Raw genomic sequence first — 13,160 nt, forward strand, 5'->3', positions numbered from 1 at the left:
TGTATCCCGTGTGTATCCCCTGTGTATCCCGTGTGTATCCCCTGTGTATCCCCTGTGTATCCCATGTGTATCCCATGTGTATCCCGTGTGTATCCCGTGTGTATCCCGTGTGTATCCCATGTGTATCCCATGTGTATCCCGTGTGTATCCCATGTGTATCCCGTGTGTATCCCGTGTGGATCCCGTGTGTATCCCGTGTGTATCCCATGTGTATCCCGTTTGTATCCCGTGTGTATCCCGTGTGTATCCCATGTGGATCCCGTGTCCCAGTGATTACATCATCAAGGAGAAGACCGTTCTGCTCCAGAAGAAGGACAACGAAGGCTTCGGCTTTGTCCTGCGTGGGGCCAAGGGTGAGCAGGGGGGGCGATGGGGGTCTCTATGGGGGTCCATTGGGGGTCTATGGGGGTCCTATGAGGGATCTATGGGGTCCATTGGGGGTCTATGGGGGTCCAGAGGGGGTCTATGGGGTCCATTGGGGATCTATGGGGGTCCAGAGGGGGTCTATGGGGGTCCTAGGGGGGTCTATGTGGGTCCTAAGGGGGTCTATGGTGTCCATTGGGGGTCTATAGGGGTCCTAGGGGGGTCTATGGGGTTGCTGGGGGGGTTATAGGGGTCCTGAGGTTCTCTATGGGGGTCCAGGAGCATCTGGGTCAGATGAAGGAGATAGGGGTGAGGGTGAGGATGAGGATGATAGGGATGAAGGGGATGGGATGATGATGAGGATGGGGATGAAGGGCATGGGATAATGATGAGGATGGGGATGAGGATGGGGATGAAGGGCATGGGATGATGATGATGAGGATGGGGATGAAGGGCATGGGATAATGATGAGGATGGGGATGAGGATGGGGATGAAGGGCATGGGATGATGATGATGAGGATGGGGATGAAGGGCATGGGATAATGATGATGATGGGGATGAGGATGGGGATGAAGGGCATGGGATAATGATGATGGGGATGAGGATGGGGATGAAGGGTATGGGATAATGATGAGGATGGGGATGAAGGGCATGGGATGATGATGAGGATGGGGATGAGGATGGGGATGAAGGGCATGGGATGATGATGATGAGGATGGGGATGAAGGGCATGGGATAATGATGATGATGGGGATGAGGATGGGGATGAAGGGCATGGGATGATGATGATGAGGATGGGGATGAAGGGCATGGGATGATGATGGTGAGGATGATGGGGATGAAGGGCATGGGATAATGATGATGATGGGGATGAGGATGGGGATGAAGGGCATGGGATGATGATGATGAGGATGGGGATGAAGGGCATGGGATGATGATGGTGAGGATGATGGGGATGAAGGGCATGGGATGATGATGGTGAGGATGATGGGGATGAAGGGGATGGGATGATGATGATGAAGGAGGGGGGTACAAAAGGGCTGCTTGGAGTGAATGAGGATCAGGGGAATGGGAGGAAGGGGATGATGATGATGAAGGGGGGATGAAGAGGATGATGGGGATGATGATGATGCCAAAGGGGGGTGAAGGGCAGATGAGGATGATGATGGGGATGGGGATGAGGATGAAGATGCCTATTTGGATGGGGATGATGATGGGGATGGGGATGAAGATGATGGGGATGGGGAAGATGAATGGGGATGAGGATGATGATGGGGATGGGGATGATGGGGATGGGGATGAGGATGGAGATGGGGATGAGGATGAGGATGGGGATGAGGATGATGGGGATGGGGATGATGATGGGGATGAGGATGGGGTTGGGGATGAGGATGATGATGGGAATGAAGATGATGGGGATGGGGATGAGGATGATGGGGATGGGGATAGAGATGAAGATGTTGGGGATGATGATTAGGATGGGGATGAAGATGATGGGGATGAGGATGATGATGGGGATGGGGATGAGGATGGGCATGAGGATGATGATGGGAATGATGCTGATGGGGATGAAGATGAGGGGGATGATGCTGCTGATGGGGATGGGGATGAGGATGATGGGGATGGGGATGAGGATGGGTGTGGGGATGCTGCTGATGGTGGTGGGGATGGGGATGATGCTGATGGGGATGAAGATGATGGGGATGATGATGGGGATGGGGATGCTGCTGATGGGGATGGGGCTGGGGATGAGGATGATGATGGGGATGGGGATGATGCTGATGGGGATGGGGATGATGCTGATGGGGATGAAGATGATGGGGATGGGGGTGGGGCTGGGGATGAGGATGATGGGGATGAGGATGAGGATGGGTGTGGGGATGCTGCTGATGGTGGTGGGGATGAAGATGATGGGGATGATGATGGGGATGGGGATGAAGAGGATGGGGGTGGGGCTGGGGATGAGGATGGAGATGGGGATGGGGATGATGCTGATGGGGATGGGTATGATGGGGATGGGGGTGGGGCTGGGAATGAGGATGATGATGGGGATGATGCTGATGGGGATGGGGATGATGATGGGGATGGGGATGAAGAGGATGGGGCTGGGGATGAGGATGGGGATGATGCTGATGGGGATGAAGATGATGGGGATGATGATGGGGATGAAGAGGATGGGGATGGGGCTGAGGATGATGATGGGGATGGGGGTGATGGGGGTGGGGATGCTGAAGGGGTGTCAGGGGGGTGCCGGGGGGGCGGCCGCAGCCGTGACCCCCCCCGCAGCGCAGACGCCCATCGAGGAGTTCACGCCGACGCCGGCGTTCCCGGCGCTGCAGTACCTGGAATCCGTGGATGAGGGCGGCGTGGCCTGGAGAGCCGGGCTGCGCATGGGGGACTTCCTCATCGAGGTCAGCACCCACGGCGCCGCGGCACCCACGGCATCCATGGCACCCACGGCACCCAGGGCAGCCATTGTGTCCATGGCACCCATGGCACCCATTGCAGCCATTGCATCCATGGCACCCAGGGCATCCATGGCATCCATTGCACCCATGGCACCCATGGCATCCATTCCATCCATTGCATCCATGGCACCCAGGGCATGGCACCCATGGCATCCATTCCATCCATTGCATCCATGGCACCCAGGGCATCCATGGCACCCATTGCACCCATGGCACCCATGGCATCCATTGCAGCCATTGCATCCATGGCACCCATTGCACCCATGGCTTCCATTGCACCCATGGCTTCCATGGCACCCACAGCACCCAGGGCAGCCATTGTATCCATGGCATCCATGGCACCCACAGCACCCAGGGCAGCCATTGTATCCATGGCATCCATGGCACCCACAGCACCCAGGGCAGCCATTGTATCCATGGCATCCATTGCACCCATGGCACCCATGGCATCTATTGTATCCATGGCATCCATTGCACCCATGGCACCCACGGCATCCATTGCAGCCATTGCATCCATGGCACCCATGGCACCCATTGCATCCATGGCACCCATGGCTCCCATTGCATCCATTGTATCCATGGCACCCATGGCATCCATTGCACCCATTGCACCCATGGCACCCATGGCATTCATGGCACCCATGGTACCCATTGCACCCATGGCACCCATGGCATCCATGGCACCCATGGTACCCATTGCACCCATGGCATCCATTGTATCCATGGCACCCATGGTACCCATTGCATCCATGACATCCATTGCATCCATGGCATCCATTGCACCCACTGCAGCCATGGCATCCATAGCACCCATTGCATCCATGGCACCTATTGCAGGCATTGCATTCATGGCACCCATTGCAGTCATGGCACCCACGGCACCCCCAGCACCCATGGCACCCACATAAGGCTGTTCAGCACCAACCCATGGGGACAGCTCCCATAGCACCCATCTGGGCACTTCACACCCACCTGTGGGTGGTTGAACCCACACAGACCATGTCATAGCATGTTGTAGCATGTTGCAGAGTGTCACAGCATGTCATAGCATGTTATTGCATGTCAGTGTCATAGCATGTCATAGCGTGTCGTAGCATGTCGTAGCGTATCATAGAGTGTCATCACGTGTCATAGCGTGTCATGTGTCATAGCATGTCGTAACGTGTCGTAGGGTGTCATAGCATGTCATCGTGTGTTGTAGCGGGTCGTAGCGGGTCATAGCATGTTGTAGAGTGTCATCATGTCATATGTCGTCATGTGTCGTGGCGTGTTGTAACGTGTCATTGTGTGTCATCATGTGTCATAGCATATCATGTGTCGTAGCGTGTTGTAGTGTGTCATCATGTGTCATCGCGTGTCATTGTGTGTCGTCACGTGTCGTCATGTGTCGTCGCGTGTCATTGTATGTCACCATGTGTCATTGCGTGTCATTGCGTGTGACGCGGGTATCGCGTGTCGTGTGTCGTCGTGTGTTATTGCATGTCATCATGTGTCGTCGCGTGTTGTCCCGTGTCATCGCGTGTTATTGCATGTCACCATGTGTCATCGCGTGTCATCGCGTGTCATCGCGTGTCGTCACGTGTGACGCGGGTGTCGCGCGCAGGTGAACGGGCAGAACGTGGTCAAGGTCGGGCACCGCCAGGTCGTGTCCATGATCCGGCAGGGCGGGAACAGCCTCGTGCTCAAGGTTGTCATGGTGACGCGGCACCCGGAGCCCGAGGGGCCCCGGCGCAGGGGTGAGGGGCAATGGGGGGTCAATGGGGTGATGGGGGGGTCAATGGGGGGGGGTCAATGGGGTGATGGGGGGGGGGGTCATCATCAATGGGGGGTCAATGGGGGATGGGGGGTCAATGGGGGGGGGTCAATGGGGTGATGGGGGGGTCAATGGGGGTCATCGGGAGTCAATGGGGGGTCAATGGGGTGATGGGGGAGTCATCGGGAGTCAATGGGGGGTCAATGGGGTGATGGGAATGTCATTGGGTTCATGAATGGGGTCATCAGGAGTCAATGGGGGGTCAATGGAGTGATGGGTGGTCAATGGGGGTCATTGGGAGTCAATGGGGGAGTCATCGGGAGTCAATGGGGGGTCAATGGGGTGATGGGAATGTCATTGGGTTCATGAATGGGGTCGTCGGGAGTCAATGGGGGGTCAATGGGGTGATGGGGGAGTCATCGGGAGTGAATGGGGGGTCAATGGGGTGATGGGGGAGTCATTGGGATTCAATGGGGGGTCAATGGGGTGATGGGGGATTCATCGGGAGTCAATGGGGGGTCAATGGGGTGACGGGAATGTCATTGGGTTCATGAATGGAGTCATCTGGGGTCAATGGGGGGGTCAATGGGGTGATGGGGGGTCAATGGGGGTCATCGGGAGTCAATGGGGGGTCAATGGGGTGATGGGGGAGTCATCGGGAGTCAATGGGGGGTCAATGGGGTGATGGGAATGTCATTGGGTTCATGAATGGAGTCATCTGGGGTCAATGGGGGGGTCAATGGAGTGATGGGGGTTCAATGGGGCAATGCAGGGAGACAATGGGGGTCATTTGGTGTCAATGGGTCAATAGGGTGATGGGGGGGAATTGGGGGCCATGTGAGGTGTCATGGGGGGGTCATTGGCCATGAATAGGGCTCATCTGGTGTCAATGGGGTCGGGGGTGTCTATGGGATGAAAAGGGGGTCAGTGGGGGTCAGATGGGTCATGGGGGTATGTAAGAATGGGGGGGGTCATAGGGATGTCATTGGGGTCATGACTGGGGAGCATTGGGGTCATGAATCGGGCTCATTGGGTCATGAATGGGGGGCATTGGGGTCATGAATGGGGCTCATTGGGTCATGAATGGGGGGCATTGGGTCATGAATGGGCAGCATTGGGGTCATGAATGGGGCTCATTCGGTCATGAAGGGGAGGTTCATTGGGTCATGAATGGAGCTCATTGGCTCATGAATGGGGGGCATTGGGCTCATGAATGGGGCTCATTGGGTGATAAATGGGGGTCATTGGGATCATGAATGGGGCTCATTGGCTCATGAATGGGGCTCATTGGGCTCATGAATGGGGGCATTGGGTCATAAATGGGGGTCATTGGGATCATGAATGGGGCTCATTGGCTCATGAATGGGGCTCATTGGGCTCATAAATGGGGCTCATTGGGTCATAAATGGGGCTCATTGGGTCATGAATAGGGCTCATTGGGCTCATGAATGGAGCTCATTGAGTCATGAATGGGGCTCATTGGGCTCATGAATGGGGGGCATTGGGGTCATGAATGGGGCTCATTGGGTCATGAATAGGGCTCATTGGGCTCATGAATGGGGCTCATTGGGTCATGAATGGGGCTCATGAATGGAGCTCATTGGGCTCATGAATGGGGGCACTGGGTCATGAATGGAGCTCATTGGCTCATGAATGGGGCTCATTGGGTCATAAATGGGGTTCATTGGGCTCATGAATGGGGGGCATTGGGGTCATGAATGGGGGGCATTGGGGTCATGAATGGGCCTCATTGGGTCATCAATGGGGGTCATTGGGGTCATGAATGGGGTTCATTGGGCTCATGACTGGGGCTCATTGGGCTCATGAATGGAGCTCATTGAGTCATGAATGGGGCTCATTGGGCTCATGAATGAGGCTCATTGAGTCATGAATGGGGCTCATTGGGTCATAAATGGGGGTCATTGGGATCATGAATGGGGCTCATTGGCTCATGAATGGGGCTCATTGGCTCATGAATGAGGGGCATTGGGCTCATGAATGGGGCTCATTGAGTCATGAATGTGGGTCATTGAGTCATGAATGGGGGTCGTGAATGGGGCTCATTGGGTCATGAATGGGGGGCATTGGGATCATGAATGGGGCTCATTGGGCTCATGAATGGAGCTCATTGGGCTCATGAATGGGGCTCATTGGGTCATGAATGGGGGGCATTGGGTCATGAATGGAGCTCATTGGGCTCATGAATAGGGGCACTGGGTCATGAATGGGGCTCATTGGGTCATGAATGGGGGTCATTGGCTCATGAATGGAGCTCATTGGGTCATGAATGGAGCTCATTGGGTCATGAATGGGGGGCATTGGGCTCATGAATGGAGCTCATTGGGTCATGAATGGAGCTCATAGGGTTCATGAATGGGGCCATGGGGGGGGTCACCTGTGTCTATGTATTGGGGAGGGGGGGGACCCTAAGGGGGGGTCCCTGACCCCCCCCCCCCCCCCCCCCCCCGCAGCTGCCCCCCCCCAGCCTCGGCGCCTCCCGGCCCCAGCCATTTCCCTGCGCTCCAAATCCATGACCTCGGAGCTGGAGGAGATGGGTGAGGGGGGGGGGCTGGGGGCTGGGGGGGGTGGGGGGCATTGGGGGTGGGGGGAGGGTCCTGAGGGAGTCTATGAAGGGGGTGGGAGGGGGCTATGGAACGGTTTGGGGGGTCTATGGGGGGTGCTTAGGGGGGTCAATGGGAGTCCTGGGGGGGGCAGGGGGTGTCTGGGGGGGAGTCTATGGGGGGTGCTTGTGGGGGGTCATTGGGAGTCCTGGGGGTATGGGGGGGTGGGGGTGCTTGGGGGGGTGTCATTGGGATGGGGGTGTCTGGGGGGTGTCAATGGGAGTCTTGGGGGGGGTGGGGGGTGTCTATGGGGGGGTCTATGTGGGGTGCTAGTGGGGGGGGCATTGGGAGGGGTCGGGGGGGTGGGGTGGGGTCAGGGAGGGGTTGTGGGGGGTGTCTATGGGGGGTGCTTGGGGGGGGCAATGGGAGTCCTGGGGGGGCAGGGGGTGTCTATGGGGGGGGTGCCTGGGTATTGGGGTCCCTTAAAGCCCCTTGGGGGTGGGGGGTGTTCAGTGATGGGGGGGGATTTCTGACCTTTAACCTCTGACCTTCCCCCCCCTTCCCCTTGCAGTGGAGAAAGGTGAGTGGGGGGGGCCCCCCCCCCCCTTTGGGTTCCCTTTGACCCCCCCCCATGACCCCACTTTAACCCCCCCCAACCCCATTGACCCCAATGTGAGCCCCATTGATCCCCATTGACCCCCCCCCAGTGGCCCCCCGTAACCGCTCTCGTGTCTCCCCAGTCTCCCCATGGAAGAAGCGCACTGGTGAGTGCATCAAACACGCATGGAACACGCCTTGAACACGCATTAAACATGCATTGAACATGCATCGAACACGCATTAAACACGCCTTGAACATGCATCGAACATGAATTGAACACACATCAAACATGAACACACATCAAACATGCATTAAACACACATCAAATATGCATTGAACACACATCATGCATTGAACATGCCTCAAACACGCACCAAACAAGCCTTGAACACGCATCAAACATGCCTCGAACACGCATTGAAGATGCATCAAACACGCATTGAAGATGCATCGAACGCACATCAAACATGCCTCGAACACGCATCAAACATGCATGAAACACGCATCAACACGCCTTGAACATGCATCGACTACACCTCACACACTGAACATGCATTGAATGTGCCTTGAACGCGCGTCAAACACACTTCGAACATGCATCAAACACGCCTTGAACATGCATCGAACATGCATTGAACACATGAGACACACCTCAAGCATGCATTGAACACGCATTGAACATGCCTTGAACACACCTCAAGCATGCATCGAACACGCCTCGAACACACTTCAAACATGCATTGAACACACCTCAAACATGCATTGAACATGCCTCGAACACACCTCAAACATGCATTGAACACGCCTTGAACACACCTCAAGCATGCATTGAACATGCCTCGAACACACCTCAAACACACCTTGAACACACCTCAAACATGCATTGAACATGCCTCGAACACACCTCAAACATGCATCGAACACGCCTTGCACATGTGTTGCACACGCTCTGCACACATGGCACACGCATCGCCCCCCTGCGCAAGCTCGCGTGGGTCTTGCGTGCCCATTGCACCCCATGGGCACCCCTCTCTGCCAGCACCCATCAATCACCCCCAGCACCCATGGGACACCCCCCCCCCCCCACCCCCCCAGCACCCATCACTCCAGCACCCATTAGGACTCCCCTAGCACCCATCACCCCTGGCACCCATCAGGTCACCCATAGGACCACTGCCCCCCCAGCACCCATACCCCCACCCATGGGTGCCCCTCTCTCTCCCCAGAGTACGACGCCTCGGTGGCCACGGAGAAGAAGCGGACAGTCTATCAGATGGCGCTCAGTAAGGGGGCGCTATGGGGGGGGCCCATGGGTGGGGTGGTCTATGGGTGGGGGGGGTCTATGGGTGGGAGTCCCTAAGCCCCCCCCATGGGGGTGCTGCTGGGTGCTGGTGTGGATTGGGGTCTATGGGGGTGCATTGGGGTCTATGGGTGTCCATGGGGTGCATTGGTGTTTATGGGTGTCCATGGGGTGCATTAGGATACATTGGTGTCCATGGGTGTCTGTGGGGTGCCTTGGGGTGCATTGGTGTCTATGGGTGTCTATAGGCTACATTGGTGTCTATGGGTGCCCATGGGGTGCATTGGGGCACATTGGTGTCTATGGGTGTCCATGGGGTGCATTGGGGTATATTGGTGTCTATGGGTGTCTATAGGGTACATTGGGGTCCATTGGTGTCCATGGCTTACAGTGGGGTACACTGGTGTCCATGGGGTACATTGGGGTACATTGGTGTCTATGGGTGTCTATAGGGTACATTGGGGTACACTGGTGTCTATGGGTGTCCATGGGGTGCATTGGGGTACATTGGTGTCTGTGGGTGTCCATGGGGTACATTGGGGTACATCGGTGTCTATGGGTGTCCATGGGGTACATTGGGGTACATTGGTGTCTATGGGTGTCCATGGGGTACATTGGGGTACATCGGTGTCTATGGGTGTCCATGGGGTACATTGGGGTACATCGGTGTCTATGGGTGTCTATAGGGTACATTGGGGTACATTGGTGTCTATGGGTGTCCATGGGGTACATTGGGGTACATCGGTGTCTATGGGTGTCTATAGGGTACATTGGGGTGTCCATGGGGTACAGTGGGGTACATTGGTGTCCATGGGGTACATTGGTGTCTGTGGGTGTCCATGGGGTGCATTGGTGCCTATGGGTGTCCATGGGGTGCATTAGGGTGCATTGATGTCTGTGGGTGTCCATGGGGTGTATTGGGGTGCATTGGTGTCTATGGGTGTCTATGGGGTGCACTGGTGCCTATGGGTCTCTATGGGGTACATTGGTCCCTATGGGTCCCTATGAGTCTCTATGGGGTACATTGGTCCCTATGCGTCCCTATGGGTCTCTATGGGGTACATTGGTCCCTATGGGTCCCTATGGGTCTCTATGGGTCTCTGTGGGTTCACTGGTATCTATGGGTCCCTATGGGTCCCTGTGGGTCTCTATGGGTCTCTATTGGGTACACTGGTCCCTATGGGTCCCTGTGGGTCTCTATGGGTCCCTATGGGTCTCTATGGGTCCCTATGGGTCCCTATGGGTGCTGACATTGGGGTGTCCCCCCCCTCCCCCCAGACAAGCTGGACGAGATCCTGGCCGCGGCCCAGCAGAGCATCAGCGTGGGGGAGGGGCCGGGGGCGCCCCTCCCCCCCCTGGGCAAGGCCCGGCCCAAGGGCTTCTATGGGGCTGAGGTGGGGGGCGGCCGATGTGGGGGTCCCTATGGGGGGGGTCCCTATGGGGGGGGTCCCCAATACCTGGGTCCATTGGGGGGGGGGGGGGGGCTCAATATGGGAGGTACCTGGGGTGGGGGGGGCCCCCAATGTGGGTCCTTATGGGGGGTCCCCAATGGGGGTCTCTTAGGGGGGGTCTCCAATATGTGGGTGCTATGGGGGGCCCCCAGTGTGGGTCCCTATGGGGGGCTTTGGGGGTGTCCCCAGTGTGGGTCCCTTGGGGGGGGTCTCCAATATGTGGGTGCTATGTGGGGTCCCCAATGGGGGTGCCTATGGGGGGCTTTGGGGGTGTCCCCAATGTGGGTCTCTATGGGGGATTCTGGGGGGGGGTCCCCAATGTGATTCCCTATGGGGGGGGTCCCCAATGTGGGTCCCTATGGGGGGGGATGTCCCAATGTGGGTCCCTATGGGGGGGATCCCCAATGTGGTTCCTTATGGCGGGGTGTCCCCAATGTGGGTCCTTATGCGGGGGGGGTCCCCAATGTGGGTCCCTATGGGGGGGTCCTTATGGGGGGGGTCCCAATGTGGGTCCCTATGGGGGGGGGATCCCCAATGTGGGTCCCCACAGGGGGGGGTCCCCAATGTGGTTCCTTATGCGGGGGGGTCCCCAATGTGGGTCCCTATGGGGGGGTCCTTATGGGGGGTCCCCAATGTGGGTCCCTATGGGGGGGTCCTTATGGGGGGTCCCCAATGTGGGTCCTTATGGGGGGGGTCCCAATGTGGGTCCCTATGGGGGGGTCCTTATGGGGGGTCCCCAATGTGGTTCCCTATGTGGGGGGGTCCCCATGAGGGGTCCCCAATGTGGGTCCCTATGGGGGGGTCCTTATGGGGGGGGTCCCCAATGTGGGTCCCTATGGGGGGTGTCCCAATGTGGGTCCCTATGGGTGGGGGGGTGTCCCCAGTGTGGGTCCCTATGGGGGGTGTCCCAATGTGGGTCCCTATGCGGGGGGGGTGGTTCCCCAATGTGTGGGTCCCCAATGTGGGTCTCTATGGGGTGGGGGTGTCCCCAATGTGGTTCCCTATGGGGGGGTCCCCAATGTGGGTCCCTATGGGGGGGTCCCTATGGGGGGGTCCCCAATGTGGGTCCCTATGGGGCGGTGTCCCCAATGTGGGTCCCTATGGGGCAGTGTCCCCAATGTGGGTCCTTATGGGGGGGGGGTCCCCAATGTGGCTCCTTATGGGGGGAGGGTCCCAATGTGGGTCCCTATGGGGGGTCCCCAATGTGGGTCCTTATGCGGGGGGGTCCCCAATGTGGGTCCCTATGGGGGGGGTCCCCAATGTGGTTCCCTATGGGGGGGGGGAGTCCACAGTGTGGGGTCCCCAATGTGGGTCCCTATGGGGGGGTCCCCAACCTGTGCCCCCCTCCCCCCCCAGGCCACCTTCGATGCCCCCCGCCTGCCCCCGGGGGGGTTCGACCGCGGGTTCCTGCCGCCCCCCCCCCACGGGCTCGTCCTGCGACAGAAATCCATAGGTGGGTGCTGGGGGGGCACCCATGGGTGCTGGGGGCGGGGCTGTGGGTGCTGGGGGTTCCTATGGGTGCTGGGGGTGTCCCTATGGGTGCTGGGGTCCCTATGGGTGCTGGGGGGGGGGCTGTGGGTGCTGGGGGTTCCTATGGGTGCTGGGGGGGTCCCTATGGGTGCTGAGGGCTCCTATGGGTGCTGGGGGTGGGGCTGTGGGTGCTGAGGGTTCCTATGGGTGCTGGGGGGTTCTTGTGGGTGCTGAGGGTCCCTATGGGTGCTGGGGGGATTCCTATGGGTGCTGGGGGGGTCCCTATGGGTGCTGAGGCCCCTATGGGTGCTGGGCGTGTCCCTATGGGTGCTGGAGGGTCCCTGTGGGTGTTGGGGTCCCTATGGATGCTGAGCTCCTTATGGGTGCTGGGGGGGGTCCCTATGGGTGCTGGGGGTTCCTATGGGTGCTGCAGGGGTCCCTATGGGTGCTGGGATCCCTACGGGTGCTGGAAGGGTCCCTATGGGTGCTGGGAGGGGTCCCTATAGGTGCTAGGGGGAGGCCCTATGGGGATGGGTAATTGGGTCCCTATGGGTGCTGGGGTTCCCTATAGAGATGGGGGGCGGGGGGGTCCCCTATGCCTTCTGTGTGCCAGTTGTGGGCTCTCTATAGCTTCCATCTATGGGGGCACATCCCTATAGGTGCCGTGGCCCCCTTTGTCCCCTATAGGGCCCCCCTGTCCCCTATAGGGCCCCCCTGTCCCCTATAGGAGCCCCATATCCCCTATAGCACCCTTATGTCCCCTGTAGAACACTATGTCCCCTCTAGGACCCCTATGTCCCCTATAGACACCTTTGTCCCCATAGGACCCCTTTATCCCCTATAGAACCCCCTATGTCCCCTACAGGACCCCTTATAGACCCCTATAGGACCCCTTTGTCCCCTATAGACCCCGATAGGACCCCTATGTCCCTTATAGACCCCTTTGTCCCCTATAGACCTCTATAGGACCCCTTTATCCCCTATGTCCCCTGTAGACCCTTATGTCCCCCATAGGACCCCTATGTCCCCCATAGGACCCCTTTATCCCCCTATAGCCCCCTTTATCCCCCATAGGCCCCCCCATAGGACCCCCTAATCCCCCATAGGACCCCTTTATCCCCCTATAGGACCCCTTTATCCCCTATAGCCCCCTTTATGCCCTATAGGACCCCCTATAGGACCCCTTTATCCCC

At 58.1% G+C, this 13,160-nt stretch overlaps 1 protein-coding gene across 1 annotated transcript; it reads left to right on the forward strand.

The window, feature by feature from the left end:
• Positions 1–250: 250 nt before the first annotated feature.
• On the forward strand, positions 251–11,954 carry LOC130605031 (SH3 and multiple ankyrin repeat domains protein 1-like; the record flags this gene model as incomplete). Its single annotated transcript, XM_057420107.1, has 8 exons — positions 251–353; positions 2,651–2,775; positions 4,436–4,568; positions 7,057–7,140; positions 7,887–7,910; positions 8,973–9,029; positions 10,325–10,440; positions 11,854–11,954. Coding segments are annotated over exons 1-8 (743 nt in total), but the record flags the coding sequence as incomplete, so codon positions are not given.
• Between the last annotated feature and the right edge of the window lie 1,206 nt (positions 11,955–13,160).

This window comes from Pezoporus wallicus, unplaced genomic scaffold (assembly GCF_028554395.1).
Source record: "Pezoporus wallicus isolate ANWC-B61680 ecotype Strahan unplaced genomic scaffold, APGP_CSIRO_Pwel_v1 contig_9959, whole genome shotgun sequence".
In the NCBI taxonomy this organism is placed as follows: domain Eukaryota; kingdom Metazoa; phylum Chordata; class Aves; order Psittaciformes; family Psittacidae; genus Pezoporus; species Pezoporus wallicus.